At 32.1% G+C, this 25,930-nt stretch overlaps 3 protein-coding genes across 5 annotated transcripts; 2 read left to right on the top strand and 1 right to left on the bottom strand.

Annotated features, from left to right (window-relative positions):
• Nucleotides 1-1,563: 1,563 nt before the first annotated feature.
• Nucleotides 1,564-8,690, top strand: LOC113867277 (isoprenylcysteine alpha-carbonyl methylesterase ICME). Its single transcript, XM_027502484.1, has 11 exons — nt 1,564-1,910; nt 3,644-3,720; nt 4,067-4,136; nt 4,224-4,304; nt 4,895-4,969; nt 5,402-5,503; nt 5,602-5,742; nt 6,365-6,430; nt 6,511-6,654; nt 7,148-7,238; nt 8,255-8,690. Exons 1-11 carry the CDS (start codon nt 1,684-1,686, stop codon nt 8,414-8,416), a joined length of 1,236 nt encoding a protein of 411 aa, XP_027358285.1. The 5' UTR covers nt 1,564-1,683; the 3' UTR covers nt 8,417-8,690.
• Nucleotides 8,691-9,578: 888 nt separating this feature from the next.
• Nucleotides 9,579-13,975, bottom strand: LOC113866523 (protein GAMETE EXPRESSED 3). Its single transcript, XM_027501353.1, has 8 exons — nt 13,745-13,975; nt 13,050-13,385; nt 12,479-12,725; nt 11,655-11,939; nt 11,473-11,559; nt 10,381-10,440; nt 10,160-10,302; nt 9,579-10,031 (listed from the first exon to the last, which is right to left on the bottom strand). The coding sequence occupies exons 1-8, from the start codon at nt 13,973-13,975 to the stop codon at nt 9,579-9,581; spliced, it is 1,842 nt and encodes a 613-aa protein (XP_027357154.1).
• A 1,018-nt stretch (nt 13,976-14,993) lies between these two features.
• Nucleotides 14,994-21,776, top strand: LOC113867079 (zinc finger CCHC domain-containing protein 8). 3 transcript variants are annotated; one of them, XM_027502051.1, is made up of 9 exons: nt 14,994-15,082; nt 15,298-15,631; nt 16,775-16,847; nt 17,022-17,097; nt 17,950-18,030; nt 18,472-18,611; nt 19,077-19,329; nt 20,361-20,424; nt 20,798-21,776. In XM_027502051.1, the coding sequence occupies exons 2-9, from the start codon at nt 15,313-15,315 to the stop codon at nt 21,427-21,429; spliced, it is 1,638 nt and encodes a 545-aa protein (XP_027357852.1). In that variant the 5' UTR covers nt 14,994-15,082; nt 15,298-15,312; the 3' UTR covers nt 21,430-21,776. The 3 variants fall into 3 exon arrangements, with proteins under 3 accessions (XP_027357852.1, XP_027357851.1, XP_027357853.1); XM_027502050.1 differs by having other exon boundaries at nt 15,295-15,631; nt 16,766-16,847; nt 20,798-21,772; XM_027502052.1 differs by lacking the exon at nt 14,994-15,082 and adding an exon at nt 15,085-15,123 and having other exon boundaries at nt 15,295-16,847; nt 20,798-21,718.
• The last annotated feature ends 4,154 nt before the right edge of the window (nt 21,777-25,930 follow it).

The raw sequence follows: 25,930 nt of genomic DNA on the forward strand, positions 1-25,930 counted from the left end.
TATAATTAAAGTATTATATATATTAGTATTTATTTTATAAAATACCTTTTTAATAATAATTATTTTAAAAAATAATTAAAAAAAAATATCAAAACGATTTAGTTGATCGTGGGATACACGTGTAATGAGTGGAGCAACTTGATTGTTTTATGGTCGGATACCAACATCTGGCAAAAACGCAATACACCCAATCCCGAACGTTTGAGTGCCATCACCCACCACATATCACAAAAGCAACAAGTCTCTTTCACATATCACATTCACATGTTATAAATATATAAATTGTTATCTTCACTTTTTTAAAATTTAAATTTAAGTATTTCAAAATAATAATTTTTTATCAAAAATATTTATCACAATTTTATAATTTTAATGTGATAAATATATTTATTAAAAATTTATTACTTTTAAATCTTTAAACTCACACTTTAACAAAATTCAAAATGTGAGTTGTATAGCATAAAATTCAGACATTATAAATAAATTAAAATAAAATTATAGATATAATTTTTAAATTATTATAATAAAAATTAATAAATGTTTAAATTATACCTTTTAATTTCAGTATTATAATATTATTAAAATTATTAAATCTTCTAATAATCATTTTGAAAATATATTTACCACAATTTACAGTTGATTAATAATATAATTTTTTATATTAATAGTATATTCAAATTAAACTCTTTGAATACTAATAAAGTATAACACAATTTTTTTTCAAGAAACAATGTTACTGCTTCCCAACGCGTATTATATTCTTTCGTCATAAAAATAAACTCAAAATCTCACTAGACCTGAAATGTACTGATAAAGATTGACTCTCCTTTGCTTCTTCCATTTTCTTTATCAACCATTTAAAATTATAATATATAAACTATAATTAATATTTTATCTATGTCAAAATATCTATATCTTTAATATTTTCTTTTATAAAAAAGGTGTATTAATGATTTCTTTATTTACTTTTGAATAGTTAAGCAATATTTTAAGATACTGGTTAATATTTATCAATAATACATAATACTGAAATTAAAAGGTATAATTAAATTTTCAGTTTCAAAAAATTTTCAATTTTTTTAGTTTCTCATTTTTAATTTTATAAAAAAATTTAAAGTGTGCTGAATTATATATAATTAAAAGTAAATAAATTTTTTATTAATTTTTCATTTAATTATATCATTCCATTAAAAATAGTTATATCTTGTAATTTTAATAAAATTTATTATATTCTTATTATTCTTATTTTGTTTTTTAACATATATTAAAAAATATTTTTAAAATTTTTCGTTTTAAATTATTTTTTTTACTTTTTATTCTATCTCTTTTTGTATCACTAATTTTTATTTTAAAAAAAGTCAAATAAAAAGTATAATATTTACGAAGACCAAATAAAAAATTATAACATTTAAAAGAGTTAAATAATAAATTTATACGATTTAGAGATATAAAAAATATTTAATATATATTATAAAAATTATTTAAAAAAAGACTAAATAAGAAAATTTTAATTAAGTAAAATTGAAAATGACCTTTGATTTGCGTTTCTAATTTTTGAACACAGCTTGTCTTTGGCTGTACATAAATATATGCAATATTCTCGCGCTACGCAAACCAAGGCATGCAATAATTTATTCTCTTCCCATCCAAATTCCCTCTCTCATTTCCCACCTTCCGCCGGCGATGGCAGTCCTCTCCGATCGCCGCCGCATGCTATCGCCGGTGGACGTCGACTCCCATCCAAATCCAATGGCAGATTCCGTTCCTAACAACCGCCGCCGAGTCGCCGGTGAAAATGGCCACCACTTTCGCCCTGCTCGGCAAAGCTCGTTTCGGAGAGATATTGGCCACGTCGCCGCGGAAACCTACTTGATTACTCGTCTCGCCATCACGCTTCTTAAGTATCTCGGGTAAGCACTTCCATAAAATTTTATATGAATTCACGATGAATTAATTAGTATTTCTTTAAATTTAAGCAATTCTAAACGTATAATGATTTTATAATATTGTAAATTATCAGTTAATTTATTCATTAAAATTGCTAAACATCATTTAGATAAAGTTTTTAAAATTATTAAATATTAGTTGTTTAAGCCTTTTTTAATTTTAAAAATTAAAATTATCGTAGTTTGATAATGTTAATATTAAATGAAAGTATTCCGATATATTTTTAATAAAATTTTTATAGATTAAATTGACTTATATTCATGATTTAAGCAAAATTTATGAAATTGTCTTGACTTTTGTGACAAATTGCATCGATATTTTAAATTTGTTTGAGGTGATTGTCCCGGTATTCTAAACTTAAAGAGGATAAATATTTTATACAGTAGTTGTAATTTTTTTAATATCTATTAAAAGTTAAAAGTTCTTTATATTTTTTTTCGAATAATTAACTAATTTTACTATCGATTAATATAAGATTTACATTGAGAGAGAGCAAATACTCTTTTAAGGCATAATAGAAAATTTCTTTGTTTGTTTGATTTGTTTCACGTGTTGCGGCATTACCAAAAATTGGCTTTAAGTTTGTAGAATTACTTTCCCTTTGTCACTGTGTTGGAGTAATGTGATGAATATATGTAGTTACCGTCATAAATGCACGCATGTTTGGTTGGAATTATTTAGTGGAAAATAATCGTTGTCTTTTTCTATTCCGGAAAAACATTATATTTTTCCCATTTTAATTGTTTTCAAAACTTATGCTAAAATAATGGTTCGGATGGAACTTCAACGGTTGCTCATGCACGATGTAATTTAGTAATCGATTTTTCTAACATAGCTCAAGAGCATACAATAAAAAATTAACAAATAATAAAATTTTATTAAAATTATAATAGATAACGTTAATATATAATTTTTAATGTATTAGATTTTGTATTTTTAATAAAAAATTCTATAAAATTATTTAATTATTATGTGTCAAAAACCATTATAAGTTAGTTCCCGCCTAAGCTGTTTTTAGCGTTCCTAAAGCTGTGTTTTTGTAAGCTTCAACTTAGAAGCTTTCCAAAAGGAAGGAAAAAGAACTGACAGAGGTTTCTGAAAATGCGTTATAGCCTTTTATTCCATTAGATAGGCCCAAACATAAAGTAACCATGCCCTCACATATATGAACTGTGTATTGTGTACCCTTACCCGTACTGTATTCTTAGTAGCTACTTAGCCATGGGGCCAAATAAACTTAAAATAAGCTCACTTAAATGTAATTGCTTGGTTGAATTTATCTTGGAAATATAATTGCTTATTTTTACTATTTTTTCTAAAGAGTTTTCGAAAAAATTATTATTTTCCGAACATAATCCATTCCCATCAAAGTCCCACTAATGTGTTGTTAAATAGTAAATGTACGTAGGAAAAGTACCACAAAAAGGCCGAAGACTAAAAGCCACACACAGAAAAAAGAATACTACTGAAATCTTTACATGAATGGAAAGATCGTTCTACATCCATACTTGAAAGAGAGGAAGCTGAAAGTATTAGCCACATACAGTTTGCAGAAAGAAATTGTCTCATAAAAAACCTCTACTGTTTGATAAAAGGCTCTTTATATTTTTAACTATGAGGATTATTCTGTTGATACATAAATTTTACTCTGATTTGTGACTTTGCATGTCTGATTTTCTATTGATATATTGTTCAGGATTGGTTACCGATGGATGAGGCAACTACTTGCCCTTGGATGTTATGCAATGCTACTTATGCCTGGGTTTTTACAAGGTTTGTTCAATATAATTGTGTAACTCATCTTTCTTATCTCTAATAATGATAAATGTTATGCTTTGTAAATTTACTTTGGGAGTGCTTCAGATTCATGGATGTAGATCATCATATATTTTCTTATGCATTCTGTTCACTCAATACCCAATGATGATTTTGTTTTATAATGACCTGATTCCCCTCTTGCCTATCCTTATACTTAGTTCTTCTACATTACATGCTGCTGTCTCTCCTTCCACCTTGGGGAGAGATCGAAATCTTCACACACAAATATTGTATCCAGCAACATTATAGAAAATGGCTCTCTTGTTTGTTTTTTCACTCTGTTACTGTTGACTTTCTGCAGTTGCTTACTGCTATTACTTCTCAAGCAAGGTAAAGCGAAGCATTGTTTATGGAGATCAACCTAGAAACAGGTAAATTGAAACACTGGTTAATCTATCCTGTGATGCTGGTCATTTCATGTAGTATGCACGATATTCTTTTAAATTGTGCTTTTGCAGGTTGGATCTGTATCTACCTGCTGATATTAGTGAACCTAAGCCAGTTTTGATATTTGTAACTGGGGGAGCATGGATTATCGGGTGAGTGGTTTGAAATATCTAAATGGGTTTGCTTGAATTCATGGGTTAATTTACTCTGTAGAGTGTTTAGTCTTATTCAGAGCATACAATATTTGCTTGAATAGCACATTACTGCTGATACATGAACTCCTCCACCAACTGACTGAATGTTGCTATTTTAATTTGGAAGACAAGTTTAGGATTATATTTGGGATAATTTCATCAATCTTAGTTGTAGTGCAAGGATTTCTGTCCTGTTGGAAAAACCATATACCTCTTCAAGTTGTATGTGCTTCTAGTCTTTGACCAAAAATAGGGTATAGTTGATGTCATGTTGAAACATACAACAGAATTCTTGGGTGTAAATGGTATAACATAATTTAAATATTTAGGATTGATTTCTGCTTCCATTAAAGAGTATATCAGAGGAGGTTATTGAAATTGAATTTTAAAAATTCAGACACCAACTTGTAGGACTTGGTTGATGTAAAATTGCTCTCCAGTATCATGATACGGTAACAATTTAGTTGTGTTCGTTGTTGTTGTTTGAGTGTATGCACCAATATTTTATCATTTAAAAATCAAATGATTTTGGTTGGATTTTGACTTAGGTATAAAGCATGGGGCTCCCTTTTAGGACTACAGTTGGCAGAAAGAGGCATTATAGTGGCATGCATTGATTACAGGTACCTGGTCTCAGTTCAAGCAGTGCAAGATTGAGTCTACAATTTACCTTTGATCCGACTTGCTCTGTGTTTGAGGTATTCTGATGGACAAATTGGGTGCCTTTTAAAATACATTTCTAGGACATCGTGTCCAGGAAATTCATAAGTCATAACTACAAGGATGTTTACCTCAAACGGTTGCCTCACACATATCCTAATTGAATTATTTGTTAATTTTGTTAAGAGTAAAAAATATAGTAAGCCACTCTCAGGGCAACTGGATAAGCATTTCCCTAATCAATATCTTAATGATTTGTAGAGTTCCAAGGTAATTAAGGATTCTTTTGTATGTTATTATAGCTTAAATGGTAGAAGCAAACATATTTGTTATATTTAATTGTCAAAGTGTATGATATATTTACCACTTAATTGATCTTCGTTTTGTGAACGTAGAAATTTTCCTCAAGGAACCATCAGTGATATGGTAAATGATACTTCTCAGGGTATTTCCTTTGTCATCAACAACATAGCTAATTATGGAGGAGACCCTAATAGGTGGCTTGCTACTAATATATAAGATTCCTTTTCATATATATCTAGGCATTCAACTATAAGATTGATCTTTCTATTTTTTGTTAATAACTATGCAATAGGATTTATCTAATGGGGCAATCTGCTGGTGCTCATATTTCTTCTTGCACTTTATTGGATCAAGCAACCAAAGAAGCTGGAAAAGAAGATAGTGTTTCTTGGAGCATTTCCCAAATAAAAGCTTATTTTGGTTTATCTGGAGGGTAAGATATTGTTGCTACTTTGCAAGAACTTTATGGGCATGTACTGAATTATGTGTGAATGGTCAATTTCAACAATATATCTCTGTTCTTTATGGATTGTCTAAAAAACATCAATGCAGCTCCTGGATATTTATTTTGTCTATTTTTTGAGTTATATATAATACAAAGGTAAAAGGAAAATTTTACCACACAACCATATGACTAACGACATTTTAAGGTGCTGAAGTGCAAACAGGAGCATAAGATATTCGTTATGCAGATGAAAATGTTGTGTTGGTTATGTGGTCATACTAGAAAAGTTAGGATTGAAAATGAATGAATTATAGAGGATTAAGAGTTTCTCTGGGAATGGCACTAAAAAGAATTTAGATCTAAATGGACTGTTTGAAGAATTAGTTTTTAACAAACCTCTTGTATGTTTCTGTAATCTATTTCCATTTGATTTTTGCTTTTTCCTAGGCAAAGAGATTAAAATTAAAGAGAGAGAGAGAGAGAGATGTTTCAGGCTTGTTCTGTGAAGAAGTGTGATGACTGATGACTGTGCTTCTGAATTATGCTCTCTGAGCAATTGGTTTAGACATGTTAAGGGTAATCTATTAACCCTTTCAACACACATCTGCAGATACAACTTGTTGAATTTAGTAGATCACTTCCACAATCGTGGCTTGTATCGTTCTATATTTTTAAGGTGTGTCCCCAATAATCAAGTTTCATTACAACTATGAGGCTATTGTTTTTCCCTCCTCATAACAGTGATTGTCATTGCAGCATAATGGAAGGTGAACAAAGCTTGAAGAAATTTTCTCCTGCAATCAAAATTCAAGATCCATGCCTCAAAGATATTATTCCGCTCTTGCCCCCTGTATTTCTGTTCCATGGAACTGCTGATTATTCCATACCATCAGTTGCCAGGTTAGTGGATAAGCCTTGAAATTCATTGTTCTATTGGTGTATTATATTCTTTTACTGCATTGAAGGAAACTACTAAAGGTTTCAATAATCTACTTATATGCTGTGTCTTCATACTATAGATAAAACCTGATTTGCTGTTATGTCCTAAAGATTCAACAAAGTTTTAGGTTGACTTTCATTTGCTTAACTCAACCCTTTTTAATCTAGGCTTGGGAGTTGGAGTTGACTATGTTAATATTAGCAACAAAGCATGGCATAGGCAGAGTTTGATGACCTTTTGCTATTGTAAAATTAATAACTTAATGACATTGTGGGTCATCCTTTCTTTTCTACAGTACTTGTGTTATTTGTACTGATTAAACACAATGACGGAATGCTGTAATTTACTCCTTCAAAAGAAATCTCCAATGTGATGATTTTCTTTGCTCGATTTTGAACTATGTTACGCCAAAAAAGTTGGTGGCATTTGTTACACTTTTCGATGTTAATGCAGTGAACAGTTTGCTGATGCTCTTAAGAAGGCAGGGGCAAGAGCTGAGCTGATTCTGTATGAGGGGAAAACTCATACAGATTTGTTTCTTCAAGTAAGTTAAAAGTGATGCATTTTTAAATTTTTGTACACTTAATAATACTAATACTGGCTCAAATACATTGTATTATGCAATTTGTTTGAATTTGGCGTTTCAATTATCACTATAAGTATAGCTGAGAAAGAAACTCATATACCCATGCAGTATATATGTAGAACTAAAAATTTTTAAGTCGGTAAACTTGAATTAATCTCCCTTCAGACTCATAGAGCAGATTCAGTTTCTGAAACTTCGGCTTGGCCCCCCTGCCTAAGAACTTTCACCTTCATCTTTGCAGATCTCTTCTAGTTTTGGCTTCACAGTAATTAATTATTTTTGTCAGAACTCATAAGTTTAAAGTGAGGGATGATTGATAAATCACTTTTGGTGCTATGCCCATGGATCATTTCTATCACTAGAAAATTAAGAAAGGGGAGATAACCTGCATCAATTAGAGGATGCCTTATTATCTTTGTTGGAATTTATCTTTCTTCTCCTTTACGTAGAATTTGGTCAATTTATAATTGGTTCTACACAAAGTCAGCCATACCCTATATTAATACCCATTATGTAGTTCACACTCCTGTAATTCAAGAAAATCACCCAAATTTGTTTAAGAATTAAAATCCCATATCATAACTACTAACTGATATTGTTTATTCTACAAATAATGTGTTGCACAATAGTTTTTCTGAATATAAATGATTACAACTTCCCTATTAGATGCTCCTGAAGAAGATGAACATTATAGTATGTAATTGTAGTGCTAAAATTAGCCACATAAGCATCTTTTATTTGATTGCAATGTATCTTGGAGTTACTATCTAAAATATCCTAGACTGATCTGTTACGAGAGGTTCATGGAGGGTACTTGTGGCATCAGGCAGGGCTTCAACTGGAAAGCACTCTGCCTATATTATGATTTTTCTTACCTTTTCACTTTTCAAATTCAAAGTAATTCTAGTTACAGTTCAACTATGTGCTATCCTTTTGTTTTGTCTAATGAGCTAATTCTCAACCATGTTGTACAGGATCCACTCCGAGGTGGTAAAGATGACCTATTTGATTATGTAGTTTCGACTTTACATTCCAATGATATTGATGCTCTTGCAAAGGATGCCACTGCACCCCCAAGAAGACGGTTTGTTCCTGAGATTTTGTTGAAATTGGCTGGCAAGATCAGTCCCTTCTAAGGTTGTAGTATTCATAGTATTTCTTATTGACGAACTTCTCTGGCTTTAGTTCGTGTATATATACCTCAAACTCCTCATTCATTGAGTCACCATATTTCTTGGGAGAAATAGGTTGACGTTCCTTATGAACTTAGGGCCTATCATATTGCGAGGTGTGGCCTAGATCTCCATGTTTAGTGAATTTTGCTATCTCCCATTCACTTATATATTAATATATTAATATTAATGTCAATTTCTCGTACTATTCTTTTAATTTGAATGTCATGTATTCTTTATTTATTTATTTATTTAAAATACTGTTTTCTCTTGGAGCCTTAATATTTCTATTATTACCTACAGTTCGGGAGAGTCAGCAGGATCTCTTAAACACGTTGACAAGAATTTAATTTTTTATTGGGTATATGGAAAAGTCTTTGTTGAGAGAGAGAAAATTTACTTGCTTGAAAGGAAAATATCTCTGCTGTTAGCAAAGAAAAAGCTTCCAAGCGCATAAAAAAATAATAATTATATTTTTTAGTTTTTTATCATATCCTATTCTTAGTGTCATTGGATTGACGTTATATTTATTCAAACGCACGTTAACATGTGATATTAGTTTTTAATCACATCCTTGATACACTGTATAATAAATGAAATTTAACAATATTAAGCCCATTGTGCGCATTTGTTCACTCACCACTTTCAGAGAAAGAATTTGACAACAACGTTCTGATTCCACGATGCAGTGTAACGTAGATTTTCAATGGTTTTTCAAAAGAAGTAAAAAAAAAAAATACACTAATAAAATGGTAAAGTTTAATTTTATTATCTTAAGAGAATATATTTTCTCATGAATGAAAGATACACAATAGAAACATGTTATCTTTTTTTAGAAAATTTGTACAACAAAAAGAAAGACTTACACGTTATATATATGCCTTCTAAGCCCTGTTTTGTCTTAAATCATGCCTTTTTTACCCCCTTAATGTTCGAAATTGTCAGTTTAAAGTGTTTTCTTTTTAAAATGGTTTTTTTTCTTTGGTTACATAGTGTTTGTTTTCAATATTTGGTTAGTGGTATCAAATCATTTGTTCATAGTTAACATTCAGAACTATTACTAGAACAATCGAAGACAACTGCTGTTGCTCCTTTCCTGCACAGACTCTCCCTCCCCCTTCTCAAGTCAGGTTACTTCCGAAGGACTTATGTAGCCTCTCCAACCAAACTCATCGTTACTTGAAGTTGAAGTATCCTCCTCCACCACAGGTGTCTTTGCTTTGGCCTTAGCTAATGTGTCCATGCCTTCAAGCATGCAAGTCTCTCCTTCAGTGCTGCTTTCACTGGAAGATGTATCACTTAATGTGTGCAGCATAGTCACATTCTTTTGCTTTGCATCCTGAAATGAGTAGCTTTTTGTTTTTCCCATATGTAAAGGTAGCATAGATTTTGGTTGTGAATCAGTCCTGTCCCTGCCCAAACTATATGTGGTTGAAAGCTTCCTTTCTATGCATTCCCTTTCTCTTACTACATCACCCAACTTTTCAAAAACTTCATTGTCCACTGTTTCCTCTGCAGCTTTTTGCTCAAGCTCTGAAATTGTCCTATCCAAAACTTTCTTTTTAAACTGAAGAGAGCACTAAAAGATCAAAATGGTAAAAATAAGTGAATTATGATAGAAGGTAAATTCCTACTCGGTGAATTAAAACATAAGAAGAAAGAATAAGGGAAACAAGAACAAGACGAACAACACGATTTCAAACTAACTCGCTTGTCAAGGAAACTTCTGAGGCCTTGATCTTTAAGCTTCTTTTTTCCCCAGAATGTATAGCAGAATCTTACAAGTCCAAATAGTACCATCAGGAGTGCAGACTCAAAGAGAAGAAACAATACTATAGCCCTTTCATTGCCTACAAAAAATTGAAAACCATATTCAATTGTTGAAATGTTGCCACATTCTCTTGTTAATTTTCAAATTTATACATTACCTGTGTAGACGCTGACAAGCTTGGTTCTTGCTTGAGAGCAGCTAGATGCATGTTTCTGACCTGTTAAGTAATCAGATATTACATGTACATAAATTTTTGTGCCACATTAACAAAAAGAGAGTGTTGCATTTTAATAAACGCTCAACTAAAACCTAGATACTGTAGTTTTGCATGTTTATAAGTACTCAACTAAAACACTCTGCCATAATATTTATATTGGAAGGAAAATCAGATTGTTTCGTTCCATGAACTTTCCAGTATACCTTGGCGTCCATCTATATTTGGAAAGCTTGCGTTTTGCAGTAAATTAACATTTGAGGATTCATATCTCATCTTTCTAGATTTTTAGGCAAAATGATAGGAATAGAAAGCAGCAATGTTGAGAAGCAGAAACAACATTCACCTTTCTCAAGTTGTTTTGATTTTTATTGAAAGTTGAGAAAAGCAATTGATTTTTGGCATGTAAATCAATGTTGGAGTTATTAGCACGTCAGCATTGATTCTTGAAGAACACTTGTCTGACATTGAAATATTATAAATTACAGAACACGTACATACAGAAAATCAATTGCCTGAAATCCTTAGCTGGTTGGCTAGTATCAAGAAATAATAGTCTTAAAATATATACAAGCTGGAAGGATTTTTCATTAACATAGATGTCATTTAAACGATTGATAATGTGATGTTACAGGTTGTATTTCAGATTAACATTCATTGTACTGGTTAAAAAAATGGTTATTTATCTAAAGGCAGGTGAAGAAAAGATTTGTACCTATAGTTCGGCATTGCAGCGGGGTGCCAATTTCTGCTTCGAAAATCAGAACCAACCCATTAGTTCATTCAAACAAAATATCTTCATATCAAACATATAATTCCCAAAAGTAAACATCCCAGGACATTTTTAGCTATCCACTTTGTGCTTCCTTAAATGAATAATCAACATTCTGCAGAAGGCCATACTTAAGTGTCCTATTTCTCTTCTGTTGATCTAAATAGGGGCAACCTTAATTCAGGGAAAAGTTGTTGACTACCCTTATTCTATATTATCAAAAGAAAGAAAATGTTCTGTTACTTAAGAGAATGCAATCTTACTTGAGGCAGCTAGGAAAGCAAGAAGAATCTCCTCATTCATAACAAATTGACTTAGGTCACTCTCAAATAATAAAGCAGAAAATTGACCTGAATCAATCACTCAGAAAAATAGTTAGTCTGCTGATATGGAGACCTTATTTCCAGTGCTAATGGTTATGAGGAAATAACTGAGAAGCATGTACCAGGATAGCCTTCAGACCAATAGATTGATCCGGTTGCAGGAACCAACATAGTGAATAATGCAGCTTTTGGTCGAATTGCTGAGACAACGGTGTATTCACCTATAGTATGGCTAACTTTTCCTTCCATCTCTATCTGTGAACTGTAGACTGCAAATCCAGAGCAATCAAGAAAAGGACCAACTTGAACCATATATTTCTCTGCATTCATTCTTGAGAATTTCTTAAGAACCCCGGTTGGTGAAAACGAGTACAGAAATCCATCCAATGAACCAATAGATATCCATCCTGTTAAATCATGTGTGCACCAGTAAAGTTATATTCCTCTAACCATTGGTTGTAGAGACGAGAGATATTTCAAATTAATGCAAAAGTTTGTGTGACATGCAGACATTAAAATACCGAGTGCAACTATGCGGCAATATGGATACAGCATTATTAGGCATGATTTGTCCAGATGGACCAGAAAGTCCTATGAAGAAAAATTAGAGAAAACTGTTGTATTTAGATATCAATTTATGCATGTGAAGGATATAAAGGTAGATCCTTCATACAGTTCCATAGCACACAGTGGTTTGCAAAGGGATTCAAGTAAGTGAGAGTAAGGGCACCATAGGTTTTTTGACAAGAAATTGTGGAAGAAGTAATTTATTTGCTGCATGCAAAGAAATTTTAAATTCTACTTAACAAAATTTGCACAAATATTTATTAAAACACTGATCCTGCATGTAGTAATTGAGAGACTTTTTACGTTACATATGAAAATTCATAATGATATTATATTTTCTAGAGTGAGGCTTAAACTAATCTAACAGCAAACTACTTACCATTAGAGTCCACTACAGGTGCAGAGTCAACTTTGCTTAATGGCCCAATACTTCTCTGCCACAAGACAGTGCCTGAAAATACATCTAGAGCCAGCACAAGAGCCTTAGCTTGAACTGTTACATAAAGATGACCATTGTTTCCAGGAGTGATGGTGAATTTTTTGTCTAATGAGCTAAAATCCTGTATCCATCGAAAGTGACGGCTACGAACTGACAAACAATAGAGTTCTCCTTCTGTATTTGTGATCTGCAAGTGAAAAAACATATACTTTCAAACAAGTCATATCAATCCTGGGAAATGTACATTTCATCATATGAGAAAACTGCACAATACACAGTCATTTAGTAACTGAAATACTGCCATAAAATAAACAACTTTGCCTGTTACCATTTCATGACATAGTGTCAATTACAATTACAGTTTCAATTATTAACTCATGATAAATCAAAATTTTTTTTACAGCCATCAACATCGAAATTGTTGCAAAAACCATTATTCAATATGTACATCATTTCTATAGCCAAAGTGGAGAATAAATATTACAATAAACCAAGGATGAGTTAACCTTACATATATACTAGCCTCACATTGATCAAGCACAGGAACTGATGCAAAGTAACAATCTGTAAGATTTTTCTTGCATCCTTGACGGTATCCAAATTGGTTCAGCACAGGTCCAACACTCCAAAGCAAACGTCCATGTGACTTGTATGCAAAGAGTCCTCGATTCTTGATGCTGATGAAAACAGTTGAGCCCAAGCCTAATGTGCTTACTGAGAAACCAATAATTTCAGCCTCAGCATGTTGATCTGGTTGTGGACCAAAGAAAACTTCTGCTGCCGGCTCAGAAGCTCCAATGTTTCCATAATTAATCATCAATATTCTGTTATCAGCTACCAAGTATATCTGCAATTGCCTTACAAAAAATTAAGATTAAGTTATGATTTTAATCACCGACAATTTTACATGAAGGGATTAGCATGAATAAGTGTCCGAGTCTAAATTTAGTACCCTTCTAATTTCAAGAATTGAGGGCATTTAAAGTTGATTTGTTTAATATCAGCCTTTAAAGTTGATCTTAAACACTATTAGTAGTAAAAATTTATAGAAAGAGAGCATTTATTTCATGTTCATATTATGGATTTAATGCAAAAAAATTCATTTCTTATGAAGACATTTGTTTATGAAAGAATGATGAATAAGAATCTGAAGCAAAGAAACTCATAGTAATGTGAGTGTAACCAACAAAACTGAATTTAAATAACCTTGCCATAACTTCCATGAACTGGGGCGGTACCAAGGTTGCATTTGTAGTCTAAATGCATCGTCCATGCAATGGTACCATTGTTTTCAAATGCAAAAAATGTGTAATGAGAACAGACATAGATTCTTCCATCATCTCCAAGAAGAGGTTTAGAAAGCCAATGATATGTAGAGACAGAAGAAGACAACGATGCAACCAACACCAATACGATGAAAACAAGTAATTGAGTCATTTCACGTCACAGAAACACGGTTGTGGCAGTTAATAGTAGTTAATTGCAAGTTACCATTTAAACCAAATAAAAAAAAACGGTTTTAAAACTGAATATTCAAAATTTTAAATATTTTTTGATTATTTTATTAATATCTATATTTCTCTTAATATTTTAAGTGCCTAATATTAACAAGGAGCATTTTAGCATAGGGCAGTGCTATGTTCTGTTGGGATTTTAAGCCCAAATTCTATCTTTTACTGGGTATATATACATAATGACTTTAAGAATAACATTTTACATAAATTACATTCAAACACATGAGATTTAATAAAAATTTTCTTGGTAGGTTTTTTTTTTTTTTTACATTACTTTAACATCTTAATTCATATAATTATGTAAGAAATCAGGAAAGAATTATATTATTAAAAAAATATTTGATATTATATTGGATAAGATTTTATTAAACTTAAAGGTATAAATGCAATTTGATATAATAATTTTTTTATTTAACATTAAGAAAGGCTTGTGCATCTAGGTGCACATGAGATTTAGATCTTTTGTATTTATGCTATAACAAAACATTCAATTTTATTTTTGTTTAAATAAATTTTTCACAATCAAAGGCAATTTACTTAAGCATAATTTTTTTAAAACAAAAATAAAACTAGATATTTTGTTCCTGTATAAATTAGAAGAGATCTAGATTTTGTGCACACGTCACCTTTTAAATCATTTTTTTTCAAATCTAATAATACAATATTCTCTTTTTTACTGTTTAGACACTTAACAGCCAGTACCAAAGCATAATATATATTTAATAATATTTTAAATATTTTTATTCCTATTAGTGTCAACTATTTGAAAATATACTGAACAAAAGTCTAGTGTACCTTTATGAAATGTGAAAATCTTATTTAACCAAACACCAAAGCACATTATTGCTTATCTTTTTTGATTTAAAAAAGGGGGGAAATTAATTATTAACCAAAACGGAGCGTTTAATAGGGCAGTGCAGTGTTCTGTTGGGATTGGAACGAGGAAAGAAAAGAATCTGCAATTACTCCCCCTAGGGTTCCAGCTCTCTGTCTCTCTGTTTCTCTGCAATCTTCTCCACTTTGCAATTCGGTACGTTCCTTTCGCTTGCAACCTCTTTTCTTTCCCTTGGGGTAAAATTTTTTTCCCAATTCTCTTTGCACTTTCTTCTATTCGCACTATACTCACAGCACTGTATGTATTTATGTGTGCGTGAGAGAGAGAGAGAGAGAGAGAGAGGGGGGGGAGGGGGGGGAAGTGTTTTCAATTTGGTATTCTGATAAAATTTTAATATTTTGCAATAGAAGAAGAAAAGGGTTTATATGGGTATGGATGGTGAGGAGCATTTGAATGAGGTTCCTCCCACTGTGGAAGATTCTGGCTCTTGGGCTGAAAAAAGCAGAATGGAAAGTGATTCTTGGGATGAGGAGAACAAGGTTGAAGATGAAAAGCCAAGCCAACCTGAGGAGTGTGTCGCTTCCTTGCCAGAAATTACACATGGCAAGGATTTGCAAGCTGGTTTCAAGTTGACCGAGACAGTTGTGATTGCTGAGGAAGTAAGGAGAGGAGAGCTTGCCGATAATGGTTACATTTCTCTTGAAGACGGGAGCCCTAGTAGAAGACTTGAGATTGATGGAAGATGTATCCTTCTATGAAATTTAGTGCATGTTTGCTAGTGTTTAAATTTGAGACATATTGCTTATTTTTCATAATTTTTACACCCCAAACTCAACATGCATTTAGGGTGTGTTTGGATAAACAGGTTAATTAGGCACTTATTCAATAAGCTCTTACCACATGAGGACTTATAGCATAAATTTGACAGTGGGTCCATTTGGAAGAGCCTATGGACAGTTTACGAAAATAGCTTATTACTCCTGTGAGCTCCTTTTAGGTTATACCAATTAGCTTCTTGGCATAGCTTATCAAAATAAGCTGATTTCAGCTTATCCTAATTATTTCATGGTCAAGTTTATGACATGAGTCATCATTTAAAAAGAAAACTTATTGAATAGGTGCTTATTTATTTTTTGTATCCTAAGACACCAAATGAAACTTATTAGAATAAGCTAACAAGAGCTTATGAGAGTCATAAATTATTTGTATAAGCTTAAGATAAGCTCTTCTAAATGCCAACTTAGTATCCAAAGGTTGTTTTCTTATGTGTTCTTTGAGCTTCGTCTAGTTTGTTGCTTGAAAAAACTGCTGAGTTGTGCTCTGTGGAAAACCCTATGTCAGAATTTACTTAGGCGAATAATTAGATGCTATCCTTGCTTCATATATTGATATGACTTGTGAGTTCTCTGCTACAGGAGTCATCCAAATTATTCATATATGCTTGGTGGGCAAGTTAAAATGGTGAATTTCTCTTCCACCTGTGTGATGTTGTATTTCATAATTTCTGTGCAGTTGTTGCTTTATAACAATGCTCTTTATTGCATTTGTGATGTGGTCTTTTGTAATTGCTGTAGTAAATGCTTTACAACAATTGTCTTTGTAATTTCTGATAAAAAATAAATCAACTAAATAGGTCTAGTAGTTGAAATTAAGTGGCCAAAAGTGCAATTAATCCTAGACTATTTTCCCTTCAAAAACGTGTTTGTGCAATGCTTACATCTTAATTTTCAAAATTCTCTGTACCAATATGTTCATGATCAGGTATTACTTGCTTGGATTAGTTCTATGCAAATGTTATAACATTGACACTGATGAATGCTTTGGAAGAGTTGCATCCCCAGTTATTATTATGCCTGTTTCCTTAATATGACATGCTAGCTGTATCAGGTACTAAAGGAGCCCAGATTATTGTTGATGAACAACAACCTTCAGTTCATTTCACGTATAATTCCCTGACAAGGTTTGTAGAAATTTATGAGAAAATTTATTTAAAACTACAGTGGGACATTATCTTAGTTCCTAAAGTTAGAAATAAAGCTATATTTGTCTCCTTTTTTTTTAAAATCAAAGTGACTTGATATTTCAGTTTAGTTTCATTGATTGACATTTTGACTCATGTTTGAACACATTCCAGGGCTAGTAGACAGAAGCTTCAGGAACTACTACAGCAATGGTCTAAATGGCATGCTAAACATGTTCCCTCTTCCAATGTAAGGCTGATTGTTTTTAATTTTTCATAGTGAAAGAATATTTCCCATACTAATTGTTAGAATGATGCCCATTTCATGCGCCACTTGTTAAATGCATTTAGTTTTTGTACAAATTAATATTTAGGAAGTAGTACCTATTTACACTTTGCCTGGGATCTGAAATGCTACCCACTTAGTCTATTAAGAGTCTATATATATAGATGTTCTGCATTACTGAAGTACAGTACAATTGATCAATTCCACTTAAGCAATTCCATCCTATCCCCCTCTCTCTATTTCTCTCTTTCGCTCCCTCTTAATTCAACTATAGTAAATAGATGACTAAACAGATGATAGAGAATAAGTATCATGACAAGAAAACACAGAAAAAGACTGTAAATTTGAAGACAAGATTCACAAATACAAATACATGCTTACTTTTCTCTTAAAAAAACTCTAGATTGATGCAAGTGCTTTCAATTTCAAACCAAGATTGATGTCCTGACTTTGATGAGTAGTCAAATATCTTGGCACTGGTGATAAGTTGTGAATCTCAGTCTTAAGCTATTAGAAAAACTGAATCAAAATGTGGCAACCTGACAAATCTTTATTATTTTTTGGTGATGATTATCTCACATGAGACAGAACAATGTCTGTTGTTTATGATTGGCTTTGATTTACAAAATTATTGTAAAAACTAATCTATAGACAACTCAAGGGAGGAAGAGAACATTCAATGGGTGGATCCTTAGGCAGTTGGTGCATTGACAAGGAAATGGGTGATAACTGTGCTATTAATAAATGCAGCTTTTGCTTTCTTTCATTTTTTCCCCCCTAAAGAATGAGAAACATGGACAATGTCTTTCTGTTCAGGATCCTAGTGAAGTGTTGGAATCTGGTGAGGAGACATTTTTTCCTGCACTACATGTTGGACTTGAAAAGACATCTGCTGTGGTGAGTTTCCTAAGTCTGTTTAGGCAAACGAGCAAAGCTCTAGGTTGAAGCCTTCAATTCACTATGTGCAACTATATGCTGTTGATTGTAGTAATAGGGCAAGAGTTCTGATAGCCATTGCAGTGTGAAGTCTGCATTCACTATATTTTTTAAGAATTGCCTTATCCATTATTAATATTCTGTTTTTAACTCTTCAAATGTGGTATTTGCTCCATCATTTTTATCTCTATTAATTTTTATTTGGCATATGTGCAGTCTTTCTGAATGCCTTTATTTCTAACTGCTGCATTGTTAGAAGTCTAGGGTGGTTGCATGAAGCCTATCTGAGTCATAGTTACACATTTTCCTTAACAACGATAATGGGCATGATATTGTATTCCTAATATCTGCACTCGTTTTTTGCAATAGATATATCATTTTCCCCTTTTCCTTAAATTGCAGTCATTCTGGATGGAGAACGAAACAAGAAATGATAAGAACAAAGATTTCATTCCTTTAGATGATAATTTTGTGCCTCTATATGATCGTGGATATACTTTGGGATTGACTTCATCTGCTGACGGTTCAAGTAATGTGGATGGGTATACACTGTTACTTTGTATTGTTTAAGGATGAAATTGTGGGTGCACTTACCTTACTATTTCTAGATGTTTTATGTGATCATACGATGTTGGAAATATAATATTATGAAGTATGATATTAATATCATGATTAGCCTGCTAGCTTGTTACTTAGTTGTTCAATATTCTGATTTTGCACTGTTCATAAAACCTTTGTCCAGAAGCTCCATAAAATCCCTGTTCAGTGTGGTTACAGAATAGTCTTTCTATCTCATGCTTCAAAAATTGCTTCTTATTTCAAATTTCTACTTAAAGTAGGCTAAGCAGTGAACTACATCTTTACATACCTTATTACTTCCTTTATATTTTTACAGTGTTAGATTGTCTGTTTGATTAAATTTTTAAAATTGTAAAGAAAATTTCAGTAGGAAAGCATATTGTACGCAAATGTTATGCCTTTTTTTATTTTTTCAATAAATATTGTAGTGGTCTGGAGATCATTGATGCTGCTGCTCGGTGTTTCAATTGTGGTTCTTACAATCACTCTTTGAGAGAGTGTCCAAGGCCTCGTGACAACACTGCAGTCAATAATGCTCGCAAACAACACAAGTCACGACGGAACCAGAATCCTTCTTCCCGGAATCCAACTCGATATTATCAAAATTCTCCAGCTGGAAAGTATGATGGTTTGAGGCCAGGTGCTCTTGATGATGTAACACGTCAGCACTTGGGCTTGGGGGTAAGAGTTATTGAAAATGTAGTTTTTATGTTTAGTATTGTAACACATTACCAACCATTAGATCTATAAGACATTTGGATTGAAAGATGAGTTTTGTTGGAAAGATGTGAGGGAAAATTCAACTAGGGAAAAGTAGGGTATCTTCCAAAGTCCAAAGTAGAAAGAAAAATGAAAATAATCTATAAAGGATAGAAAAACTGTGCTCTACATATTGGACATATACTTAGCATCTTCATAGGAACAGCCCTGAGCAGAACACTAGAGAGAGAACCAATGCACCCTAAACTGAATGTGAACCCTTAAAGAAGCTAGTGTAATGCTCCACTAGAAGAACACTCACAAAGACTGCTCCCAGAATAAGTAACTGTCTTACGAAACAAATATTCTGGTTTATTGTTTGACTTGCACATAACACACCTGAGTAAAGAGCAGGTCAGGGTCTATTAATGCGAAGCCAATCATTCTTATTAATCCTGTTAAGTATTGCTGTCCAAGCAAAGTGTTGACCTTTGAGGGAGCTTTGGATTTCCAACCAAAAAGCCAAAAATACTTATCAAAGATTCAAAACATCATCCTGTATTAGACCCTTTATGTTCTGACAATTATGTACACTTCTCAGCCACATCTCCGAAGTGTTAGAGCACCCCATCAAAATTAATTGACTGCTATCTCCACTATATAACTCAAACCAACATTCTTCATGCCAGAAAATTGCTAGGAAACAGCCAAAATGCAGTAAAGCAGCAAAGTTGCTCACTAAATTCCAAACTAAAACCCAAATCAGAACACTCTTCTGTTGTCAATATTATATTCACAAGAAGAAATGCTTCTCTTAATCCTTTTAAGACTCCCCCTGCAACTTTATGCATGCTACTCCTTAACTGTGTACATATTTGTGTGTATACACAATATCTTCTAATAAATTATTATATTCAATGGAACTTGATAAAGTCACTCGACCTCTAAATTGTAGAGTGGCTGTATATGTTAAAGAAAATTATTGGAATAAACTTATGTTTTCTTTAATGCAGGAGCTTGATCCACCTCCATGGCTTAACAGAATGCGAGAAATAGGATACCCACCTGGATATCTTGGTAAAACTCATTGCTTTGACCTCAATTTCATTTTTTTCCTGACAATACATTGCCTACTATCCTAAAGGTCATTTTGTGTTCTTTGTGGTGCATATGTATCTAGTTCGTTGTTTAAATTTAATCCTTTATCCATAAGTTGCTGGACAGTTTTGAAAAATCTGTTATGGTTGCACAAGTGTCTTTCAAAACTTAATGAAAATGCACTGTTATTTCAATATTTAAAGTTTCTTGATTATTTTTTATTTTTTGCTTGCTATTTTACTGATTGATATATATATATATATATATATATATATATATATATATATATATCCTTTTTTCCATTTTTTTTATGTCAAATTAATTATCTGCATGATTTATGTTTGGAATGTAGATGTGGATGATGAGGATCAGCCTTCAGGCATTACAATATACACTGATAGGGAGATTGCAGAGCAGGAGGATGGCGAAATTATGGAGGCCGATTGTTCAAAACCCAAACGGAAAATGACGGTTGAATTTCCAGGAATAAATGCTCCTATTCCAGAAAATGCCGACGAAAGATTGTGGTCTGCTAGGGCTGGACCCTCAAGCTCAGATACTTCAAGAAACTGGTCACAGCACAGGTCCAATTATAATAGTGATCACGGTGGAAGAGAATATCATCGTGAACATAGATCAGGGGATCTTAGGGAAGATGGTCCTCCAGGGGACCCAGGATATAGTTCATCCAGGTTTAGTTTTCATCCTAGATATGGTGGCCATGATTCTATACCAAGAAGTCCTTCAAGGGGAAGGTCCCAGTATGACTGGAGTAGAAGTCCTTTGCATGATGAAGAATCCCCAAAGCCCTTTTCTTTCCATTCTCTTCATTATTCCTCTTCAGAGAGGCATTTTTTGCCGGTGGACCGAGATTCTGATAGACTTGGAAACTGGTCCTCAGAAAGCCTGTATGACAGAGACCGAGATCTTTCGTCACGGTATATGGACAGGTGGGACGATCGCCATCATCGCAGTTGGAGGTAAGATGCCATTAACAAGAGATCACGTTGATAGGTTGTGAAAATGCATTTCTGTCATTGATACATTCAAATTGTTTACCCTCACCTATTAGGGACTGGGTTTATACAAAACAAAGTTCTTGCAAAGTTGGCAGGATTAGCCATTTTTGCTAACTTTGTATGCACTCTCCTAACTCTGCCTTGTAGAATGGATTATCAGCTGTAATATCGTTTCGATTTATATGCTAAGTTTGTGAAAACACTGGATGTTTAGCCAATGTATGAAATCTTTGCAATAGAATATGGTTGTTTGTAATATATGAATTATGACTGAATTATAATTTTCAATTGACTTAGCTAAAGTGCAGGTACTAGAAAATTCATAATTTTTCTATTTAGTCTTTCATTTTTAATTTTTTCTGAATGAGTTTATCATAAATTTATTTTGTTACAAAATGTTTCTTCCATTTATTTATATTTTCATTTGGTCCACCTAAATTTTGCAAGTTTATTATTTAGGAGATCAAATGAAGTATTTATGAGAATCAAATGAAAATTTTGTAATATTTAAAAGGATCAAATAACAAATTATATAATATTTAAAGAAATTAAATGAGTAATATATTTATAAGGTGGTTATTTGGTTAAAAAAAAAAGATTAAATACGTTTAGTTTTTTTAGTTTTTGTAAAATTTTAGTTCTCTTATTTTTTATTTTGGTTTTGTAATGTCTTAAAAACAACCTTAAAAGATGATTTGTAAATTTTTATTATTATTTATAAAAAAAATTAAGATTAGGGAGCCATTCATATTCTTCATAAACATCAAAGACTTCCACCATGGTAATCCTAAAATCTATCACAGCAAGTAGGATTAGTTCTAACTTAGGAATCATCACTCATATATAAAACACGTCAAGATAAAAAGTTAGTTGTGTCATTGTAATAACAACAACAAAGTGAGATAAACATCTAAGTAGAAAAATAAAAATTTCTTAGATTTCTTTAACATTTTCCTGTTTCTGAACATGTATAAAAGTTTTTCTTTCTTCTATAAAACTAATTCTGATTACTCTGGAGTTAATCTTCCATCCCCTTTTCTGTATTTTATTCTGTTACTTTGTGCATTCATAACTTAAATTTTCTAAGCTCCAATTGAGGGAGTTCCCCTTTTATGTCCTTCTATGGCCATAGGTAGTACACAATAATTCTTTCCAGAATCAGAGACATTTCTGCTCACCAGTTTTCTACTATAAAAATTCATTCTAAAAATGAAAAACTTAAATATACAGGGTAACATATTAAAAAACAAACAAATTTGACAATTTTTTTTTAATAAAAAGACACCTTAATCTTAGAAATAGAAAAAAAACAACTAAAGAATTGAGCCATTTTTAGTTTTCATACCTTGGCAGATTTAAAACAATGAACTTTGTTGCAGATGAGAGTAATCCTCAAGTGACAATAAAGTGATAGTTCTTATCTTCTGAAGTGGTAATGAATAGAGAAAGACTTGTATTGAAAATGTGTTTTTAGTAAGTTGTGTGTTGGTGTGGTAAATTTAGAGAGTTCATTATATATAGCTGTAGAAGGTTGGTGAAATTTCAATAGGTGTTACACACGTGGCTATAAAATATTTTTCACTGTTTGTTACTTTACATGTGTTAACTGAGTGCTACAGTGATTTTTTAAAATAGTGCAACATATTATCTGATTCACTAATATTATGCCACTTAATGATAATAATGACTTAGACACATTAATTAAGAAATTCTATACTCAATTTGATTATTTTGGACAACTACTACCGTAATTTTTTCATTCATACGGTTCCTTATCCTTCTTGACTTATTTCTTTTTAGTTACTATTTTAATTATAATTGTTTAAATGTATTAATTAGATTATTCCATCATCCAAATTTCATGTTGACTAATATGGTACTCATGCACTTCTTCTGCTTAGAGGTGATATACACCTATATTAAACTTTTAGAGTATACAAAATATATATTGATTTATCATATAGCTATTTATTGTTATTTTTGTTATTATTATTATTATTATTATTGAATAACTTACAATTTCTCCTTTATTTAAAATTTTGTCCTCAAAATTTATTAAACTACAGATATTTTTTCTTAACCTCCTCTTCAATTTCCCAAGTTGCCTTCTCTTCACTTTGTCCTTGCCATAAGACATTGACCATAGGAATTTCTTTATTTCTCAATTTCTTTGTATCCCTTCCAATGATTTGTACAGGGTACACCTCATGTGTCAATTTATCGTTTAGCTGTATCAATTCATTCTCAATGATTTGTGAAGGGTAATGACAATATTTTCTTAGTGAGAGGCATGGAAAACATTATGTAATTTGGACAAATGCCATGGTAAAGCAATGCAATAAGCCACTGGGCCTATCTTTTGAAGGATTTGAAATGGCCTAACAAATTGAGGACTTAATTTGTTTGTTTTCAGTGCTTTGCCAATACCCATTGTAGGTGTGACTCTAAGGAATACATGTTCTTTGTCCTAAAATTCTAGAGATTGTCTTCTAGTATCTGCATAGCTCTTTTGCCTACTTTGTGCAAATTTTAATTTTTTTTTTACCAGTCTTATTTGATCAAAGGTTCATTGTATCAATTCAGGTCTTATTAAAGTTTTTCCTCTATTCTCGAACCAGCATAATGGAGACCATAGTAGTCAAAATCGAGATTTTACGTAGGATCGGAGAGGGGGTTCAGGATCGTAACTTGGAGGATCGTAACACGAAACGTAAGATCCTACAAAATTATATATATACATATAAAATAGTATAAATAGGAAGAAAATAAAAACATTAATTCAAACCACAATACTTTAAAATATGAATATTAAGAACATGTCCAACATAAAGTTCCAAACGAAATACAAAATCAATATCCAAACTTTGATTTTTCGGTAATCTTCTTCGTTTCCGTTGAGCTTCTAAGGTGACCCAAATTATTTTGAGTCATTTTCTTCATCTCTTGTCATCTTCTTCAAGGTCAGCACAACTTTTGACATTACTGAAATACTTTTCGATCATCTTCTCCAACTCCGGTAGACTTCTAGCAAACTTTCTGGTGACTGAACAATTTTTTTTCCCTATATTTTTCTCTATTTTTTTTCTCTTCTCTGTTTTGATTCTTCTATTATTTTTTGTTCAAAATTTCAAAGCTTAAAAGAAGAAGTAATAGCTACTCCTCCCAATCAGTCACAAGGAACTGACTCTGTTTATTTCATCCTGTGCATTAGTGAAGCCTTTAGGAAATAATTTGGATATAGGTTGGCAATGGAATAGTTTAAAAGACATAAATAATAAAAAGTATATTACTTGTGACTTTTGTGGAAAAACGACTACAGGCGGTATTATCCGAACAAAGAGGCACCATATGGGAATGAAGGGAGATGTTCATAAGTGTCCAAGGATTCCCAAAGAAATAAAAGAAACACTAATAGCAACTCATGAGAAGAAGAAAGTTGAAAAAGAGGTATATTTATTTCAGCATGATGAAGATGATGATGAGGAAGAAGAGGTGCAAGAAATTCAAAATATTCGTAGTGAAAAATGACTTGCAACCTCAAGTGTTGCATCAGCTTATGTTAGTGGTTGTAATGCCACCAAAAAAGGAAAAAATGTCAAGGGTCCATTAGATTTATTGTGGTTAAAGAGTCCAGAAACAAGCATCAAATTAGCAAAAACAAAAAGACAAACAAGTATAAATGATGCTTGTGTCAAAGAGGCAAGAGTAAGAACAATTCAATACATAAAGCAATTTCTTTGTAGGAATGGAATTGCTTTTAACGTTGTACGCTAAAAAAGTTTCAAATTAATGGTTGAAGCTATTGGAAACTATGGTCCACATCTAAAGCCTCCTAGTTATCATGAGTGTAGAGTTCCTCTTCTTAAAAAGAGTTAGAGTATACAAAGGAAATGTTGAAAAGTCGTGAAAAAGAAAGAAAAATGTGGATGTTCAATTATGTCAGATGCGTGGACAGATAAAAAAAAAAATAGAACATTGATCAATTTCTTAGTAAATTGTCCAGCTTGTTCTATGTTTGTAAAGAGCATTGATGCATCTGCTTATATGAAAACTGGAGAAAATTTGTTTGAGCGCTTGGATAGCTTTGTTGAAGAGATTGGAGAGAAAAATGTTGTGCAAGTAGTTATTGATAATAGAAGTAATTATGTATTAGTCGGTAAGAATTATTCTTAACTCTCTCTATTAATATCAGTTTCTAATTATTTTATTAGTTTCTAATTTTAGACTATGCAATTTTATTTTAGGTAAGTTTTTGCAAGCTAAAAGACCACATTTGGTTTGGACTTCATGCATTGCACACTGTATTGACTTGATATTAGAAGACATTGGAAAAATACATAGAGTCAAGAGAACAATCCAAAGGGGTGTTACTCTTGTGAGTTTTATTTATAATAATTCATGGACTTTGAACATTACAAGGCGGTTCACAAATAAAGCTGAATTGGTTAGATATAGAGTGACAAGGT

The sequence above is a fragment of the Abrus precatorius genome, unplaced genomic scaffold (assembly GCF_003935025.1).
Source record: "Abrus precatorius isolate BTA unplaced genomic scaffold, Abrus_2018 Scaffold5, whole genome shotgun sequence".
NCBI classification, from domain to species: domain Eukaryota; kingdom Viridiplantae; phylum Streptophyta; class Magnoliopsida; order Fabales; family Fabaceae; genus Abrus; species Abrus precatorius.

What these genes read in the sequence shown, in the direction of transcription:
- LOC113867277 (XM_027502484.1), top strand. Translation starts at nt 1,684, where the DNA reads ATGGCAGTCCTCTCCGATCGCCGCCGCATGCTATCGCCGGTGGACGTC. An exon ending in ACGCTTCTTAAGTATCTCGG is followed by an intron (nt 1,911 to 3,643) that starts GTAAGCACTTCC and finishes TATATTGTTCAG; the next exon opens with GATTGGTTACCGATGGATGA. An exon ending in GGGGGAGCATGGATTATCGG is followed by an intron (nt 4,305 to 4,894) that starts GTGAGTGGTTTG and finishes ATTTTGACTTAG; the next exon opens with GTATAAAGCATGGGGCTCCC.
- LOC113866523 (XM_027501353.1), bottom strand. Translation starts at nt 13,975, where the DNA reads ATGACTCAATTACTTGTTTTCATCGTATTGGTGTTGGTTGCATCGTTG. An exon ending in TTCATGGAAGTTATGGCAAG is followed by an intron (nt 13,386 to 13,744) that starts GTTATTTAAATT and finishes AGGCAATTGCAG; the next exon opens with ATATACTTGGTAGCTGATAA. An exon ending in GAAGTTTCCTTGACAAGCGA is followed by an intron (nt 10,032 to 10,159) that starts GTTAGTTTGAAA and finishes TTGATCTTTTAG; the next exon opens with TGCTCTCTTCAGTTTAAAAA.
- LOC113867079 (XM_027502050.1), top strand. Translation starts at nt 15,313, where the DNA reads ATGGGTATGGATGGTGAGGAGCATTTGAATGAGGTTCCTCCCACTGTG. An exon ending in TTGAAAAGACATCTGCTGTG is followed by an intron (nt 18,031 to 18,471) that starts GTGAGTTTCCTA and finishes CTTAAATTGCAG; the next exon opens with TCATTCTGGATGGAGAACGA. An exon ending in ATACCCACCTGGATATCTTG is followed by an intron (nt 20,425 to 20,797) that starts GTAAAACTCATT and finishes TTTGGAATGTAG; the next exon opens with ATGTGGATGATGAGGATCAG.